This window comes from Kogia breviceps, chromosome 16, assembly GCF_026419965.1.
Source record: "Kogia breviceps isolate mKogBre1 chromosome 16, mKogBre1 haplotype 1, whole genome shotgun sequence".
In the NCBI taxonomy this organism is placed as follows: domain Eukaryota; kingdom Metazoa; phylum Chordata; class Mammalia; order Artiodactyla; family Physeteridae; genus Kogia; species Kogia breviceps.
Genome location: NC_081325.1, coordinates 78,211,744 through 78,230,204, shown reverse-complemented (window position 1 = coordinate 78,230,204; position 18,461 = coordinate 78,211,744). Strand labels below are relative to the sequence as shown.

General features: G+C 50.8%; 1 protein-coding gene across 3 annotated transcripts in view; it reads left to right on the top strand.

Moving 5' to 3' along the window:
• The window catches only part of TUBGCP3 (tubulin gamma complex component 3), a 53,923-nt gene extending 37,052 nt beyond the window's left edge, over positions 1 to 16,871 (top strand). For 2 of the 3 annotated variants that reach the window (XM_059041562.2, XM_059041561.2), the window contains exons 17-22: positions 512 to 647; positions 5,565 to 5,653; positions 5,779 to 5,910; positions 9,126 to 9,266; positions 13,285 to 13,401; positions 15,777 to 16,871. In XM_059041562.2, coding sequence (XP_058897545.1) covers positions 512 to 647; positions 5,565 to 5,653; positions 5,779 to 5,910; positions 9,126 to 9,266; positions 13,285 to 13,401; positions 15,777 to 15,935 — 774 coding nt within the window. In that variant the 3' untranslated portion in view covers positions 15,936 to 16,871. The remainder of the gene's footprint in view (positions 1 to 511; positions 648 to 5,564; positions 5,654 to 5,778; positions 5,911 to 9,125; positions 9,267 to 13,284; positions 13,402 to 15,776) is intronic. The other variant, XM_067016248.1, reaches the window with a different exon arrangement.
• The last annotated feature ends 1,590 nt before the right edge of the window (positions 16,872 to 18,461 follow it).

Below are 18,461 nucleotides of genomic sequence, written 5' to 3'. Positions count from 1 at the left end.
ACAAATTCTGTGAAGAAGGATATGGAAAGACAAATGTCGTTTCGACAATGGGCAGGATAAAATCCATTTATTTCTACCCTTGACCTCCAGGGTGTTACAGGAGCTCCTGACACAGGAGCTTATTTGTTGAATGTTCCTCCGAACTTTATTCTGCGGTAAGGGACGGACTGAGGGGCCACGCCCTGGGCTGCTGCTTCCCTGTGTGAGTGCAGCGGGATGTGAGTGTCCCCTCGAGGCAGTTCACACTTGTAAGGAATTTCGGTCACGCTGAACTTTTGTACATCAGGTCCGTTGAATGTGCTCTGACACATAAACGACCCGCGTGGTTGCTGTGTGATGACACTTTCCTAAAGTGTGCTGTGTCGGTTGCTTACATACTACTTAGAACGTGTTAGAGTTGGTTGTGTGTTCTCTGGCTTTCTGTTTAAGGAAAAAAAAAAAAGACTGAGCCCTGCCCTGGGAGGACCCTCACCTCACAGGACCCTGTCAGCCTGTGTTCTGCACTTTCCAGGTGTTCACTCGAGAGTGTATGAGCCACTACCTGAGAGTGTTTAACTTCCTCTGGAGGGCCAAGCGGATGGAGTACATCCTCACCGACATCCGGAAGGGGCACATGTGCAACGCCAAGCTCCTGAGAAATATGCCAGGTAAACCCCGGCGGAGGGCGTGTCCTGCCTGGCTCTTGGTTTATAGCAGCTTCACAAAAACAAAAGTGTTCTTAAAGTAATTGAAAAGTGGTTTCTTGTGCTTTTGGATTTGTCTTTTGTGAAGAGGCTCATTTGTAATATGCTTATCTTGACTTCAGTGCAAATCAGGAAAAGAAATTGAGTCAAGTTAGGTTTTTTTAGACATTGAAGTTTCTTTTAGAATCATGTAGTGTTCATATATGTACTTTAATTTTTTTAAAAAAAATAATTTTTAAGGAAAGAAAGCCGTTTAATAAAACACTGGCTCATTTAAAATTCACTAAGTGTTTTAATTAAACTGTTTGGGAATTGCTTTAATATTGCTTTGGTTCATAAACCAGGACATGGGAAGATTTTACAATATTTTATAGTTAAAAGCTATAATAAAACTCATCATGTAGTCAAGTTCATTTTAATGTTATAAATATTGAGTGACTTCAGTTATGAATAGTTTTGAAATCTTTATATTGAAAGCGATTTGGTCAAAACGTTTGAGAAAGTATTTCAACAATTTATGTCTCCAGAGAAGAACCAAACAGTCATACTTTTAATCCTGTGGTGAAAGCAGTTACTAAAAACGGAGCAGTAGTTTGCAGAAAGGCCTGCATGAGCTCTGCTTGTTTACTAGGTCGAGGCTCCTCCCTGGGCAGCTCCCAGAGTTCCAGAACTGTGACACCCCGGAAGCTGGGGGCTGGTGGGTACCCGTCCGTGTGGTAACACGCGGAATCACAGCTTTACTGGCGTCCAGGCGTCTCTATTCCCGGCGGGACCCGGCGGGTGGTCCTGATGCTCTTAGGCTCCTGGCCGAGCTTCCTCCAGACTCACTTCGTGAAGATTAACGGTAGGGTCCCTCTGGAGCGGCTGAGAAGGAGGCAAGAGGGCGCGTTTTCTTTGAAAGCCTCTCGTGGTTGTGGACGGTAAATATGCCTTCAGCGTCCATTTTCGAGTCGATGAGGGCGGAGGCGCTGGCTCCTGGCTCTGCCTCTGCCGCCCTGCCCCCTCCCCGGAAGTCGCACACGGTCGGTGCGCCTGCCAGGTGTCCACCGGGCCGCCCTGTCCCCTCCCTGCGAGCAGAGGGGCCTCATCTTCCTCAGTGTCTGACGGAGATCATTTCAGCGCAGCGCAGATATTTGTCATGGTATCACTCTTCTCCTTTCGAAATAAGCAACCGTATTACTTTTAGCTGTGGGAAATCTGAGCTCTGTAACAGTTCGAAGTATTAGCTGGTTCTGATACATTTTTCTGATTTGAATATCAGCATCTATGCAAATTGGCTTTTCTGTTATTATTTTGAATAGTCAGCAATGAGTTTTGTTTTCTACTTGAAGATAACTAATACATTTATTTGATCAGTTTTCTGTGTAATTTTAACATAACTTGATCCTATTATATCGTGTTCAGTTTCAGCTTCTTTCACTGAGTCTTTTTCCTTGTCATTAAAACGTCTTCTAAAATATTTTTAATAGCATAATATTGCCTCCTGTGGACATATCATTTTATCTTTTCTTTTTGGTTGGATATACAGTTTTTTCGGTTTTTTAAAATTATTTTTCCACGAGTATAAATAATGCTATAAACCTTGTGTAAATATATATTTATATGTCTCTGAATATTTCTTTAGAATAGGTGAATTGGAAATGGAATTGCTGCGTTAACAGATACGAATCTTAGTTTTACTTTACATTTACTAATACTTGTATTTCTTAGTCTTTATATTTTAACTCTGTTGGTATTTATTGTCAGATTACTTTTCAGGAAAGTTTGTACCAATTTAATTTACATCCCCCTAAGCACAGCTGTCACTGGTTGAGAGTTGTCTGTATTGCTGTTCTCTTCTTTTTTCTTTTTATTTATTTTTTTTTTGACTAACATTGGATATTATGTTCAAACAAACTGTTAATTTGATAGGTGAAAATGGAAGTTCATTTTATTTATTTATTTATTTGTTTGTTTTCTATGACTTAAAAAAATTTTTCGGCCACACCTCATGGCATGCGAGATCTTAGTTCTCTGACCAGGGATCGAACCCGTGCCCCCTGCAGTGGAAGCACAGAGTCCTAACCACTGGACCGCCAGGGAATTCCCTGGAAATTCATTCTAATTCCTTTTAATGCTTTTTAAATTATCATTGAATGTAAACACTTTCCTTTCTTTTTCTTTCTTTCTTTCTTTCTTTCTTTCTTTTTGTCATTTGTGTTTGTTTTTTCAGGAAATTATTTTTTTGCTCATGTTTCTGTTGGAGTGCAGCATTCTTACCTTTAACGTATAAGGAAGTGTTTTAGTTATTAGTGGCCAGGCAATCTGATGAACAGAGATCAACCAGGTAGTTAGTCTTTTTAACACAGCAGATTTAGAAATGTCCCACCAACCATAAATCTGCGGCAAAAATACAGGAAGATTCCAGAAAATGCTTCTGAAAGCAGCCCGTGGAGTCCTTCACATATGCACGTGTGTGTTTGGTCATGTGCACAGTATCCATGATTATCATCGCAGATATAATTTTAATAATATTCATCAAAATAAGTTGTTTGGAGTAAATAGTTACACCTGAAAATGATTTGCTCAGAGCAAGAGTTTTTGATAATGGTATGCCAAGCCGATTAAACCCATTTTTATATATATTTGCCATTTAGGTAGACAGAAAAGATTGTTGATCTGAAATGGTTTAAAAATTTTTTTCCTTTAAAAAGAAACGGAAGTTCTTTTGTTAGATTCAGTTAATCTAAAAACTGTTGCTATTAGTGGCAACTAAATGTGTATTTCAAATAACATTTAGCCAGACGAAATAGACAAAGAGGGAAGGACAGGTAAATGAGCTTGCTGCGTTCTTTCTCAGCCTTTGTGTCCTGCGGGGAGGGAGTGCATGGAGCTTCCCCTCCCCAAAGAATGATGTTAAACTAGTCTCCTTTTTGGTCCTCGTTGGAAATAAAACTGAACGAGGAGGAGGAGGTAGGGGAAGTGGTCGGCTCCCCTGCTGGCACGGGACTTGTTTTCCTTTCTTGGTGATTCGTATGATGATGATCCATCTTACAGTTGGCGTTCCAGACTTAGTGGAATGGTGGCTCAAAGCTGAGTAGATGTTTTTCGCTTTGAAAGTTCCTTTTTGTGTCTGTCGTTTTTGCCCACGTGGGTGAGTAGGTCGTCCTCGGTGCTGACACGCCTGTGAAGCGTTCTCCTCTTGTTCGCCAGGCCGCTAAGCTGCGTGTGTAGTGCCCTGCCCAGGTGCTGGGCCGTGCTGCCTGGTCGGGCTGTGGCCTCGAGCTCATTCGTAGTCTTCTGCCTCAGAGTCCTCGTCTGGGTCGGGGCTGGTTGGCAGCACTTGCCTTCAGGGGTTGCCAGGATGGAATCTGTGCAGCGCTCAGCCCAGCACCCCCTGGGGAGCCCCACGCGGACAGGTGTCCTCACACTTGCCTGGTAGACAGAGGACGCCAGACGGTGTCTGCAGGAGGCCCTGACCGGTGACCAGAGGTCTTGTACCCAGGAGACAGGGAAGACCCAGGACCTTACCAACGTCCTTTGACTCCATAGCCTTGAGAAATGAATCTCATGGGTAATTTGGTGAAGTCACTTTTAAATATCATCCCCTCAGCTGTAGATAAAAGTTGAAGGAGGTGATTTTGAAATTGTGAATAAATTGTTTTAGGGTATTTTTTAGAAAGAAACTTTTGTAATTTTTAACAACACTCAAGGCTATTTCCAGTGCGTCTCCAGTTGGGCAGAAGCTTCTGGGAAGGATGTCCAGACCACACAGTCAAGCCTGTGAGAGCTGCTGGTGTATTGTAAAGCCCCGAAGTCCCTGCCGCAGCCTTGAGGGGCAGTAGAGAACTTCGGACGGGTCTAACGTCTCACGCCTAAGGCCGCCGCAGTGGACAGTGGTCATTCTTGGTGTCTGTGTAAAGCTGTCTGCCGCCGCGTTAGCCCAGCGGGAGATGTGCTGTGTTGATGTATTTATTGGACCTCAGGGTGAATGTTGCTTTGCTTTGGGGATTTTTAGAATTACATGGTTATTTGTGTGGTTCAGTTACAAAAACACAAGTACTTATAGTTTAAGTATGTTTTAAGTGTATTTTCAAGGTTGTGGGTAAAGAGATTCAAGGGCTGTTTCAGGTGTAAGTTGTATTTTTAGGAGTTAAAGGACCAAAGTATACCTTGTGAATTCAGTCTCTGTATGAATTGGCTTCATAGTCGGTAGAGCCTTAACTGGGCAGTGAGCAGTTCCGAAATCTTGCAGCTCAGAGCGCTGGCTCCCCGCGCCCCGTGGGGAAGGGAAGCCCTGTGGTGTTAGAGGGATTGCGGACCTCACCGTGTGGGTCGTTTTACCAGAGCCTTTTCAGGGGGCAGTGCCCTCGGGTCCCTCGGGTCCCTTCACTTGCAGAGGCTTTATCTTAGAAGGAGGGTGCTGGCCTCCGTGCTCCCTTCAGACTCCAGAACAGATGGTTTTTCTAGGGTGAAAATACATTTGGTCGTACTTGAAGACTATAAAGAAAATAACACATATTTTAGCATTGTTGCCAAATTTGCCTTGGTCATGGAAACCTTTTTAAAGGGATGTGAAATTGTAAAGAAACCATAAAATTGAGCTTATATTTATTCAAGATATTGCATTATTGTAAAGCAGTTTCTCTAATTTTCAAATACAGTTATTTCATTTTATGCCATTTCTTGTTAGATCCTTGTATTCTGTAAAGTAATCTGTCACTGCACGATTAGGTGGCTAAGTACGTGTTTAAGTAGCACAGAGATACGGACTCTGGAAAGGCCGTTTCCTGCTTTAGGGATCGAGAGTGAAAGTGAGGGGGTCGTCGGGAAGGCAGCCTGCCGGCGGCCAGGGGGGCAGGCTGTGCTGCCGTCCGACCGCGGTGTCCGGCTCTCTTGCAGAGTTCTCTGGGGTGCTGCACCACTGTCACATTCTGGCGTCCGAGATGGTCCATTTCATCCATCAGATGCAGTATTACATTACATTTGAGGTACGTTCGCATCAGCCCTTGATTCTGGTTGAGGTCCTCTTGTCTCAGGCCTCCGTGCTGTGCTTCGTAGAAGGTGCCGCGCCAGCGTGGCGCCAGCTCCCCCCTCAGGCTCTCGTCTTTTCCAGGTGCTTGAGTGCTCGTGGGATGAACTTTGGAACAAGGTGCAGCAGGCCCAGGACCTGGACCACATCATCGCCGCGCACGAGGCCTTCCTGGACACCGTCATCTCCCGCTGTCTGCTGGATGCCGACTCCAGGGTAAGACGGGAGCGGACGGTCAGCCGGCGCTTCCCCTGGGCTCGTCCCCTGGTGCAGCCGCTGCCCTGGCGGTCGGGACGGCCTTGCTGTTAGTGTGATGTGTGGTGTCCCCGTCAGGGTCGGAGCAGCAGGTGCTCAGGTGAGAGCGTGCCTTGAACTGGGCCCGAAAGGGTGAAGACTGGTGGCGCCCATCCACCTCCTGGGGGGGCAGCGATGCCCTTGCGCGCCGCTCGCGGGGAGCCGGCCCGAGGGGCGGCAGTGCGAGAACAGGCGCTCAGAGCCCGTCCTCAGTTCAGGTGGGCGGGGCCAGGCCTCCCGGGGCCCCGCGGCCGAGCTGGGACAGGCTGTCGGTCTGCCTGTTTACTGCCACTCCATCCCGTGGGCCCCGCTGGAAGCTGCACGTTCCAGGTGGCGAGTCTTCCCGGAGCTTAGATTTCATCCAGAGACCTGGGAAAATAAGGAGCACTTCGCTTTCACTTGAGGCAAGTGTGAAGTAGGAAGCAAAATTTCAAGGACGTTTTTGACGTTAAATGTGCGACTCTAGAGACATTTCAGGATTGCAGAGGCTGCTTCCCACTAAGCCCCCACCCGCTGCAGGGGTCCGGCTGTGGGAACACGCTGCTTGAAAGGGCTTCTGTTTTGTCTGATTTTTTTTTTTAAGTAGATAGCTTTATTAGATGTTGCCAGAATCCCTGCCAGAGCGTTGTGTGCATTTGCTCTCCCCACAGCAGGTGCATAAGAGTGCATTTTCCTACAGCCTCGCCAGCAGAACATATTGTCACACTTTTAAATTTCTGCCAGTGGGATAGATAGGTGAGAAGTTGTATCTTAGTACTGTTTTTTTTTTTATCATTTTTTAAAATAACATCTTTATTGGAGTATAATTGCTTTACAGTGCTATGCTAGTTTCTGCTATATAACAAAGTGAATCTTTGCTTGTCTGATTTTTTTAGTATATCTGGTTAGCCATCCATGGCTGGGAAAACAGGTATTTTGATATGCCAGATTTCATGATTAGAGAATTATTGATCATATGTGCTTCTTTATAGATGCTTCAGATCAAAGATGCTTCTATATAGAATGTCTTATAAATATACTGACACAGTGGCACAGGAGTAATTTAAAATACTTGGAGCGTGAGGAGATCTTAAGAAGCACACGCCTCCGGGCTTTCAGCCTAGATCACTGCACCTCGTCTGTATCAGGCTGACGCTGTGGGCAGGTCCCGTGAGGGGTCTGCCTGCTGACACGCGTATGTTCAGTCCGGGTAGATGAGTGTCCAGGGCCCGGCCTGATGGGCTGCGGGCGTTCACTGCCACCGCGTCCTTGTCCACTGGCACAGCGCGGAGTGCTGCGGGCAGGTGGGCCTGAGGCTCCGTCCCGCTTCTCAGCTTTTGCCCCCGGTGTTCCCGTGTCTTGAAAGAGCACGGCACTCCTCTCTCTCCCCTACATTTGTGAGAATTAAATTGTGCGCTGCTCGTAAGCCGTCACCATAGTGCCTGGCACGCGTGAGTTGCTACTGTTTTTAAACAATTAAAAGTCATCTTGTGTGTGTGTGTTTTGCGGGGAGATTTATGATCGTTGGATCTAATGCTTTTTAGAAAACGTGTGAAGGGCTGCGGGTTGTCCCCCAGCCGGCGAATAAGGAGCACGTGCACCTGCCAGTGGCGGTGTCTCTGCCCGTTTGCACATGTGGAAATTCCATTGTAAACAGCTGGAGGCCACGCTGCTCACTGCTCAAGTGTCTGCGGGGAGGAACAGAATCCAAGGGAGAAAACAGTGTTGCCTGTAGCATAATGTTCTCGTGATAGTAAATGTTTACGTGTGAGTTGGTCCTGGCTAAATTCGTGGAAGGAGTCATTTGCTGCAGGCCTTAATGATCTTTTCTGAAATGGTCCGTCTGCTGAGGGTTTTACTTTTAATTTGATGGTTTATTTAAAGTAATCACTAGAGGGTTTTTTGGTTTTTAAGAAACCCGATATATAAAACAAATTAAGGCAGTCTGTTATTGACATAAATTAAATGTATTTTTCTTACGTCACTTAGTAAGAAAAACAAGGCTGTTTGATACATGTAATTTTGAAGTTGGAGGTTGTGACAGGTGTGTGTATACATTTTTGTAATTTCTGTTTGTGCATTCTTGAGAAAAATCCTGAGTCGCACTGTAAATTGTTGCAAACCGGTGTCAGCACAGAAGGCACTTTTGTAGTCGCCCTGTCTGAACAGATTGCTGGTAACAGAAGCACATATTGCACTCTTAGCTTGGAGTAAACAGCAGTAAGTCACCCCAGCTCCAAAAATGGTAAATTCTTATTTGACTACGATAAAGAAACAAACTAGCAGAAATAAATCCTCGTTGAAAAGTCGTCTCCAGTTTTTGTTTTGATTTTGTGTTACGCTGCAGCCCCACCAGGAACAGGCGGCTCTGAGCCGGGCGCAGCGCCTGCTGTCCGCGGAAGGCCCCGCGGGCGTTGGCTCTCATGCTGCCTTTCAGGCGCCGCCCCTTCCCCTCCGCGGGCGCCCGCGTCGCGGTGCTTGCCGTACAGCCTTGGGTTAGGGTGTGCAGGGTGCGTGGATAACCTTTGGTGTAAACACAGACTGTGTGCTGTGGTCGCCTCCTGTCCGTGCTGCCCTGGAGAGAGAACGAATGACCTGCGGTAGGTGTGTGCCCTGAGGAACGCCGTGAATTCGGGAGATGCACTGTTGCCCTTGGTTAAAAACCATCCTTTCATTCCTGTGTAAAGCATGATACCTTTTTCCAAAAAACCTTGCAGAATTTGTTTTTTATACTTTTAAGAATTTCCTCTCTCATATTCTCCATGTCTAGGTTTGGTATGTGCCACCAAAAAAAAAAAAAAGAAAGAAATTGTTTTCCCATCCCTTTCTAATCCTCGAGCAGTCCCACCGCGGATGCAGCTACGTGCTCCACACTTTGGAGCTGGGCAGCACCTCGGGTTGCCAGGTCTCGGTGAGGATGGGAGGTGATTCGGCCGAGAGCCTGGGCTCTGTCCGCTTGCTGTTGCTATGGTGATTCAGAATTCGCGTGTTTGTCAGGACCAGGTGTTCATTCAGTGTCTGCTGACGCATGAATGAATTCACAGCTAAAGAGCTCGTTGAGAATTTCACTAAGTATCAATATTTTATTTGCAAAGCTTAGTAATAAGTGTGTTGGGGGCTCTGTTCATAAAAAGAAAAAACTTGTCTTCTCTCCCCAGGCACTTTTAAACCAGCTGAGGGCCGTGTTTGATCAAATCATCGAGCTTCAGAACACTCAAGACGCCATCTACAGAGCCGCCCTGGAAGAGCTACAGAGGCGCCTGCAGTTTGAGGAGAAAAAGCAGCAGCGTGAAGCCGAGGTACGGTTTTGGTGCTGGCGGGCTTTTCGGTTTAGATAGTGACCCGTTGCCGCGGTAATTACCAGTGCGGCAGAGACCCTGCCGCCCGACTTCCGCTGAGGCTGTGGTCGTATCCACGTCCAGCCGGGGTCCTGAGCGGCTGTGGCCCCTGTTACGGGCAGTGGGCACCGTCGCCGTCCTCAGCTCTAGAGATAAACGAAGGCGGCGTTCGCGGGGAGCGCCGGTCTCTTGCCATGTTCCTCGGTAAGTGTCGATCCGTTCGTCGGCACCGCTGTCTCCGCTGGGCGGCGCCCGACTCTGCAGCGCTCTCATCCGGAGCTGCTGGACACATGTATACCCGTGGGAACCGGATTTCTGCACGTCGGCTCTTTTCAGTGACCTTACTGATGTAGTTCATGTCCTTCATGACCTTGAAGTACAAAGATTTATTGAATGAGTTTGAGTCTTTGTGGGATTTCTTGTACTGGATATAATCTGTACAGTCTTTCACTTTTTCAAGATGCTTATTCTCGGGGTGGTGACAGACAAATTGTTCAGTTGATGCGGTTGGATTAGTTTTATTTTTGAGCATTTCCGTGTAGTCTGTGTTAGAGGATCGTTAACTTGGAAGGGTCACAGCGCGTCGTGTATGTGTCGTGCCTTCCGGCTGTTTTAGAGATGGGTGTACTGCTCACTTGGTTTGCATTGCCAGGAGCAGGGGTTTGTGGCTGAAATGTCAGAGTTGGCGTCCTCCCCGCCTCCCGGGGCCTCCTGGCCGGGCCCGGGAAGCCTGGGCACCAGACGGACTGAAGGCCCACGACCCCGTCACCGGCTTTGTGCCTTTGCTGACTTGACCTCTCTGAGACCAGTTTCCTGGTTTGTAGAATGGGAGTGATAATAGACAAACAGGCTCCCCTGGAGCTCCTGGTTTTCATGTGCTGGTGTACGTCAGCTGCTAAGTGTCCAGTAAATCCAGCCACGGCTGCGGGTTCTCAAACTGCCCCCTCGGCCAGAGCTCTGCCCGTCTGGGGAGTCACTGAGCCGTGAGTCTGCGCTCTGGCGGGGCGCCCAGGCTCCCTCTCCGGACGGTTACCCGTCAGCGCCTCGGAGCAGATCTGCCTGATGAGACAGCTTATTCAGCGTGTTTGTCCAGATGTGCTCGGGATACGCGGGAGAGGGCGGAGCCGCGAGTGTCCCCGGGGGGTGGTTAGGGGTCACGCGGCCGAGTGATCTGCAGGTGGTCGTCGGGCCTGAGGCCCCCGCAGGCTGGAGGGGCTGCGCGGCGGCTCGGAGGGCCCAGGGCGCCTGGTGGGGGGCCTCTGCCCGCCCCGCCCGCAGCCTTTTGCGTTCCTGCTGCTGCTGGGCTAGGGCTCCCCGGCGCCTTGTCCTCCTTCAGTCTCTGCCTTCCGTTTTCTCCTTTCTTCCCACTTCTCAACACCGTGTGTGGTAATATGTCCAATTCAAATTTAGGGCTAAAGGCCTTTTCTTTCTTTCTTTTCTCCGTCTCACAATTGGAAATCTTGTTTTCTAGCAGGCGCTCACCCAGCTCTTTGTTCTCTGACTCCACCCACCCCCCACACACCTGTACACACCACGGTCTCAGAACAGGCATCCTGACCCTCCCCTCACAGTGCAGCACCCGTGCGACTTCCCAGCCACGTGTCCGCTACCGCAAGGTGACCTCCCTGCGATAGCTGTTCCCGTAAGGTTTTGCCACCAGCTCAGTACCCAGTTAGATTAACTGGTTTCATTTTTGCTTTTAATTATTAGGGATAGTTTTTATTTATAAAACAAAATCGAATTTAACTATGTAAAATCGTTACCTGGTTACAAGACAAAGTGTTTGGACGCAGCCGCTGTGCTGCTGACGTGAGCGTACGTGTCAGCCCAGCTGTGAGGCGTGTACCGCGTCGTGACGCTGCATCATGCTATCCACTTGGGATTCTTGTGCTTTTTTATATGAACTACGGTAAAGTGGAGTTTTGACAAAGTTTGTTTGCAAAGACAAAAGGTGGTAGGGGAAGAAGAGGTAGAAAGTAATATAAGTTTAGTAATTACTTCATCTTTTAAAACCCAGCATTGAACGATATTTTTTAAAGCTCATGAAGTAAGTGAAACAGGTATACATACATTAAAAGATGTAGACATGAAAATAATGTCTTCTAAAATCAGGCAGCAAGAAGGGGGACACTCTCATTCGCGCTCAGGTTGGCTGGTAACGCTGTCCGGAGAAATAGAGCGCAGGGGTGGCCCGTTGCATGAAGGCAGCCACTGGAACAAACTGAGAAGTCTTCTGGTCATCAGAAGAGACACAGACCGTATGGTAACAGATGACCACCGTCAGGTAGACCGGAAAGCGTCTCGTGGATATGATGGCAGTGAGACCAGACGTGTCTGTCCTCTCAACAGAGGTAGCGGGGCTAAACCCACCTCGTCAAAGGAAAGGCCTCTGGGTAACCTCTGGTCTGGGGCGGCCCTCTGGACCTGTCGCCTGCTCGCCCATGGCTGAGGGCTCGTCTGGGCAGACCTGCTCGGTCGGGAGGTTCTGGGACAGAAGAGACAGGATAGAGTGGAAAGGACGGGCGACGCACCGGGCACTGAAGTTGCCCAGAGGGAAGCAGGTTGCCGTCGAGGGCACAAGGCAGTCGGGAGGACAGGGCCAGCTTGTGATGGGAGATGGGGTTGCGGTGAGGACCCGCCACGGCGGGCGGGGCGGAGGGGCGCTAGAGGCGACCCGTGTCTCTCAGGCCGCGGAGCCCCAGGACGCAATTCTGAAAATGCACAACCCTCGTGCCGACGGAAATAAATGGGGAGAGAGTCACCCAGACGCCCACTGAAGCCGCTGGGGAAGCAGCGAAACCCGGAGGCGGCCGGGCAGCAGGAGGAGGGCCCCGGTGAGATGAGGGTGAGCGTGGACGGAGGGCGTCCCAGGCCCAGGGGGAGCAGGAGAAGCCGGGCGCCCGCCCAGGAGGCCGTGGGGGGCAGACAGATACACCGAGGAGGTGAGGAAATGCCGCCTGCAGTCTTGCTCGGATCCGTGCGGTCAGCCTGCACACGGGAGGGAGATGAAGGGCTTTCTCTGGACTCGCTAGAGTTGACCCCAGGACAGAGGGCAAATTCTAGGCAGAACAGTGGCTCAGCACGGAGCAAAGTTGCTTATCAGCAGCTCTGCCACCGGAAAGGGCGTGGCTCGGTGGGCGTGGCCGGACCTCTGCGCGCCAGTCCAGCCACAGGGAGGGAAGCGTCCAGAGCCTGCCTGGGAAGCCCTGTGAGGTTGACGTCAGATGCAAGAATCTTGATCCCAGACCGAGGTTGTAAACGCTGATGGAAGAAGTCTTACAGAAAATACGGTGGGAACATTGGGCAGAGTATTGAGAGAGTAATCCACCAAGACTGGGGTTGGTTTAAGGGGCGCCGGGTTCAGGAGGTCCCCTCGTGGAATTTACCCTGTTAATTGGTAAGAAACGATCCTGTGATAATTCCTGCATGTGCCGGCTGGAAGGCAGCTAGTCAGCTTCAGCAGTGATTGAGAACAGTCTTTTACACGCATCACGGCTAAGGGAAATGGTAAGAAGCGCTCGCGTTCAAGTCAGGAGCTAATGCGATGTGGGAGCGTGCCAGTGCTTTGAACCGCCGGGGTCAGTTTACGGACACGTAAACTGTCTGCATTGAAATACGTACAAAATGGCAGATACAAGGCTGTTTATTACAGCATTGTTTCTAATAGCAGAAGACTCGTGAGCTGTGACAAATCGTCGGAATTGTGGGGTGTCACAGAATGTAACACTGGCCGATGAACATTACTAAGAACAGAGAGGGAGTTCTACGTGTACTCATGCGTATTGACGTAAAACACTTCCGAGGCACGTGATTAATTGAAAAAAGTAAGCCAGAGAACAGTTTGGCATCCGAAAACGATCCTGGGCGTTTCCAGCAGCGCAGAGGGGTGGAAGTCCGCCCCCGCCACTAACCCCGCCTCAGCCCCGCCCCATTGGCCCCCCACCCCAGTCTAACCCGTTTGCTTCCCTCGCACCCTCAGGGCCAGTGGGGGGTGACGGCCGCAGAAGAAGAGCAGGAGAACCAGAGGGTCCGGGAGTTCCAGGAGTCGATACCCAGGCTGTGCTCCCAGCTGCGCATACTGACGCATTTCTACCAGGTGCGTGTCCAGCGACAGGGTGCCGCCCACGTCACGCCGCGCTCCTCCCGTAACTGACGCTCGAGGCCAGGTGACCGGAGGGGCGTCGTTCCAGCCGGTGCAGCCTTTGCCGCTGGGTGGGAGTCTTGCCCTCGGCGCTGTCCGACCTCTGGTGGCCCTTCCTTCCCGTGGCCGCTCTGGTGGGCACGGCTGTGCGGCCCCCTCCTTTGCGGACACGCGGGGAGCTGCTGCGGGTCGGGCCTCGGGCTGCGGGGCCGCGGAGGCCACACGCTCTGCGTTGTCTGTCTCTTCTGAGCGTTTGGTTTCTGATTTCATGTTTCTCAAGGTGATTTTAGTGATGGAAATAGAGATGAAAAGATTTTATGAAGAGTTCTTCCACTCCGTTGCTGGTAACTAATTAGACAAATCAAGCATTGAACCCCAGACCTTTGAAAATTATGTTTTTGTGCTGTGGATTCATTGGTTCAGAGAATTCTAAATGAAACGTCACGACCCTGTTCCCTAGGCATCCAGTTTGCTTCCCAAGGTCCTCATACTTTTTAATTTTGAATTTTTCTTCAGCATAATTAAGGGGTAAATTTGTCCCTTTTGTAAGTGGCCTCACTTTGGCATTGGCCTCCTTTTACCTTTTTGTTGAAAACATGTTTCATAAATGGTGGTAATGACGGGTTTATGTCCAGTGCAAACATATCTTTATTGGGCAGGTGATTTGATGGGGAAGCACCGTCTTGACCCCGGTCACGTATGTGGTGCGGGTTCATAATTCTCAGAAATGGACGCCTCGTGGTTAGCTTCGTGCTGTTAATTAAGGTAGCTGCCCAGCTGCAGGGAGTACTCAGTACCTTAAAATGTGTCCAAGTGCTGATTTCTAAAAGGCCAGTGGTGGTTCCATGATTTCCCGGTAGAGTTAATACAGTTTTTAAAAAGTAATCTTAGGGCTTCCCTGGTGGCGCAGTGGTGGAGAGTCCGCCTGCCGATGCAGGGGACGCGGGTTCGTGCCCCGGTCCGGGAGGATCCCACGTGCCGCCGAGCGGCTGGGCCCGTGAGCCACGGCCGCTGAGCCTGCGCGTCCGGAGCCTGCGCTCCGCAGCGGGAGAGGCCACAGCGGTGAGAGGCCCGCGTACCGCAAAAAAAAAAAAAGTAATCTTAAATGTAATCCCAGCATTACTTAACATTATAGCCTTGATCTTTGTAAACCATTGCCGTTCAGACTTCTCTGCTTGAACACGTAAGTCCTTTGCTGTCTTCTTTGTGTCGGTGGCTGAAACACTGGAGAGTCTTAACAACCATCCGTGCTTTGCTGCTTGTGAGCGGCCCTGGGCCCGGCCCCGCGGGAAGGCATGTCCTCACGCGTCCCGGTGGAGGCGTCCTGCGTCGGTGTGTTTCAGTTTCACGCTCGCGAGAAGCCCTGGCAGTGTTTTGAGCAGCATGGTTCCTTCGGGCCTTTCTCCCAAGTCCTCCTCACCCAGAGAGACGGTGACGCACGCAGGCAGTGTGTTTGCTCGGTGTAAAGTGACTCGTGTCACATATACGTGTCTGCACGCGGCCCAGCTCCCAGGAGCTCCACCAGAAGCAAGGGTTGGGGGCAGTGTCCACCCCGAGAGTTCGGGAAGGATGGACAAGGGCGTGTCGGTGACCTTTTCTCTGCCGATTAGAGCCTCCCGAGCGCTTCCCCGGAGCAGGTGACGGTCAGCTGACGTGAGACGGGCGAGGGGTTGGCCGGGATGGGGGCTGTCCTCACTCAGTGACTCTGCCTGGACAGAAGCAGTTGGGAATTCTGTTCTGTTAAAGTTGAGTGAACGTCTCTCACACCCTGTCGTCGTCTTTGCAGACCCCCCCCCGCCCCCCCCGCCATGAGGCGGTGATGCGGCCGCACCCTGCCCGCCCTTGGGGGCAATCGTGGCCCGACACCCCCAAAGGCACCGGGACCCCGAGGCCATGGTTTACGTCACGTGTCTGTTCCTGGCGTTCGCAATTTGTCCTCCCGTCAGGGCTTTATGATTAAATACTCTTTCATAACTCATGTGAAAGATGACAAGTGTCACACTGAAGTTATCTACTCAAAATTTTAAAAATAGGATGTTTTCCCACCAGTTGCTTTGCTGTTTTGCTAATTCTTGTAGAACTTAAGGGCAAAAAGGAAAAATCTGTTGGTTAGTTCTTTTCCATGAAATTACTGTTGTGAATTTGCATTTGTGGAAATGGGCATCTCTTCCCCGTGGGGCTGCCCTTGGCTGGGTGAACTCTGGTCCCAGGGACAACCGCTAGGGTGGGTGTTGGTGGAAATAACCCCGGAAGGGGTTAAAGGCGGGGCGGTTGTGTGGGCAGCTCCTTCCTGGACCTGAGATGGGCGTGTGTCCCCTGCGTCTCTCCAGGGCATCGTGCAGCAGTTCCTGGTGTTGCTCACGACCAGCCCCGATGAGAGCCTGCGCTTCCTGAGCTTCAGGCTGGATTTCAACGAGCATTACCGCGCCCGGGAGCCGCGGCTCCGCGTGTCCCTGGGCGCCAGGGGCCGGCGCAGCTCCCACACGTGAGGCCCCGGCCGCAGGGCGGCAGGTACCGCTGGAGGCGTCGTCATGGAAACGCTCGCATCGCATCCTCGGGGACCGCCTGCTGCCCTCGATCCCGGCAACCTCGACAGCCTGGCGTCGGGCGGCGGCAGAGTCGTGCTTGCCTACGTTGGAGTTGAATATATTTGTAATATCACTACGTTAAAGAGGCTGGCTTGCACTATTCAAATTTATTTTTTAAAGTCTTCATATTGAAAAGATACCACACTTTGTTGAGGCTTTTAAGCTCTCCGTGATGTAATTCATATTTGTCACGTTTTGAAAAAAAACCACAGTTTCTTTTAGAATTAGGGTGATGGATATTCAGCAGTTAGGATGGTAGCATCGTTGCTGGTTTTTTTGGCATCCTCTTTAGAGGCAGTTTTTGTTAATACAATCAAATTAAATCGAAACCAAATGTCCCTACTAAAGAAATATATAGAGCATTTTATTTTGGTTTTTAGTGTTGTAAAATATTAACCTCTGTAAGGACCTTTCTATCAGTGCATTTACACGTTCTTTTTTTCTCTTCCTTCAGAGTTTACATTTTTATATTTAATTTACTCTCAGATAACTCTTGGAAAATGGTGTAGAAAAAGAGCAGGAGTGATGTAGAACAAAACATCTTTAAGCCTAGATTTCTTGAACCATCAGCTGAATCAACATGTAAATATGGATGACTAAGAAAGTTAATGAAGTATTTTATTTTCAAGATTCTGATAAGCATTGGAAAGAAATTGTCTTGAACAATGAAGATTTCCTTTTTCCTTGCCTATTTTTTCATTGTAAATATTTATATACTACTGCCCAGATGCTGGGGGGACATTTTTTGTAAAAATGTCATATCGAGTCACATAAATCTGCCTTTATTATGTTGCGTAAGTGAAAACTTAGAAAATTAAAAGCAATTATCTTTCAGAAGTGTTGGTTCTTTCTTGATTGTCTATGAAGAGACATATAGCTCACTTGCCAGGTCCGGGGGCTGGGGGTTGGCAGAGCTTATGCTTCAGTACATGAATTATTGAATCAGTGAAACCAAGAAATCAGACCGTGTGCGACTTCCAGTGCAGATCCAGAGGGAGCGCCCCCCTCGCGGCTTGCGTGATGCGTCCTTTCAGTTTTTACCCACGTCCCATTCCTTTGGGTGTAGAGTCCCTTTAGAAGAGGGGCATCAGGGGTGCTGGCTGTGCAGAGATGGACCCAGGGCGAAGGTCAGAACTTCCTAGGATATACGTTTAATTTCAGTTTGAAAATTCGTACAATCAGGAATTTGAAGCAGGTTTCTCTACTGCAGAGCTTCCCAGAAATGATGATATATTGTGTATCTCCCGGAGAAACTGCCCGAAGCTATGGGACCTTGGAGCCTGCTTTTAATTTATCTGAAGCGTTTCTCCAGAGATGACTCCTCAGCAGAAGCCACTCTAGATTTGGGGACAGAAACGCCCTTTGGCTTAGGAGCCGTCAGGTAATCGGGCTGAGTCGTGGGTTGGGTCGCCTCCGACAGGAGCCCGGGCCGGGCCGGGCCAGGCCGGGCCGGGCCGGGCCGGGGGCCTCACTCAGGAGGGGCCGTGGGCCTGGAAGACGGAGGCGCTGACTGCAGAGGGTCAGGCAGCCTGTCACCCGCGAGCAGGGTCTCACCAACCAGAGTCGGCAGCGGCTTCGGGGAGCGGGGGGCCCCGTGCCGGGGTGCGGGGGGGGGAGCCCTCTGGAGGCAGGTGCCCCACGCGGCCCCGGGAGGGCAGGGCCGCCGTTTCACCCAGAAGGTGGTAATCATCCTGAGCTTTCGGTTGCCGCGGCTGGGGGGCCGCGTGCAGGGCCCGGTGCACGAGGTCCGCGGTCGTGGGGCCGTGCGCTCCGTGGGGAGAAGCCCCTGCCCCGGCCCCCGCAGGCCCAGCCCGCCCCCCGCGCAGGAGGCCGCTTGCCGAGGCCGAAGGCCGAAGGCCGTCCTGGGGCTCGGAGGACCTGCCACCCTCCCGCCTGTTGGCTTAGCGTTGGCCCGTGTCGCCGGCAGAATTCCCGGCGTGTGACTCTCTGTCACTGGGGAGGGTGTGTCCCGCAGGCCTCGCAGGGCAGAAGGGCGCAGCCAAGCTGAAAATCCCGCTTGTTGGGAAAAGAGCCCTTTGATCAAATAGCCACGGTCACACTCAAATTGGGTCACGGGGCACCACAGCCACGTGAGGGGGGAGCGCGACGGAAACGGCAGCGGCGGCGGGGGTGTGGGGCGGGGAGGCTGGGACGGACCCCGGGGCTACCGGGCAGCGCCCGCGCCTTCCCTCCCCTCCAGCCGCCCCAGAGGTGTTTGCATTGCTGTGGTTTTGCAGGGTGACCCAGGTTCAGGAGCTGAGGTGACTGAGGTCGCCAGGCCCGGCCAGAGCGGGCCGCCAGGTGCTGAAGCCGCACGCTGGGACCTGGGCCCCCGGGACACTGTGTCAGACGGTGCCGCCCGCGGGGAGAAGGCGCTCGGGGCCGGGCCCCGCTGCCGCAGCCTCCCCGCCGGCCGCGCCCAGCTCC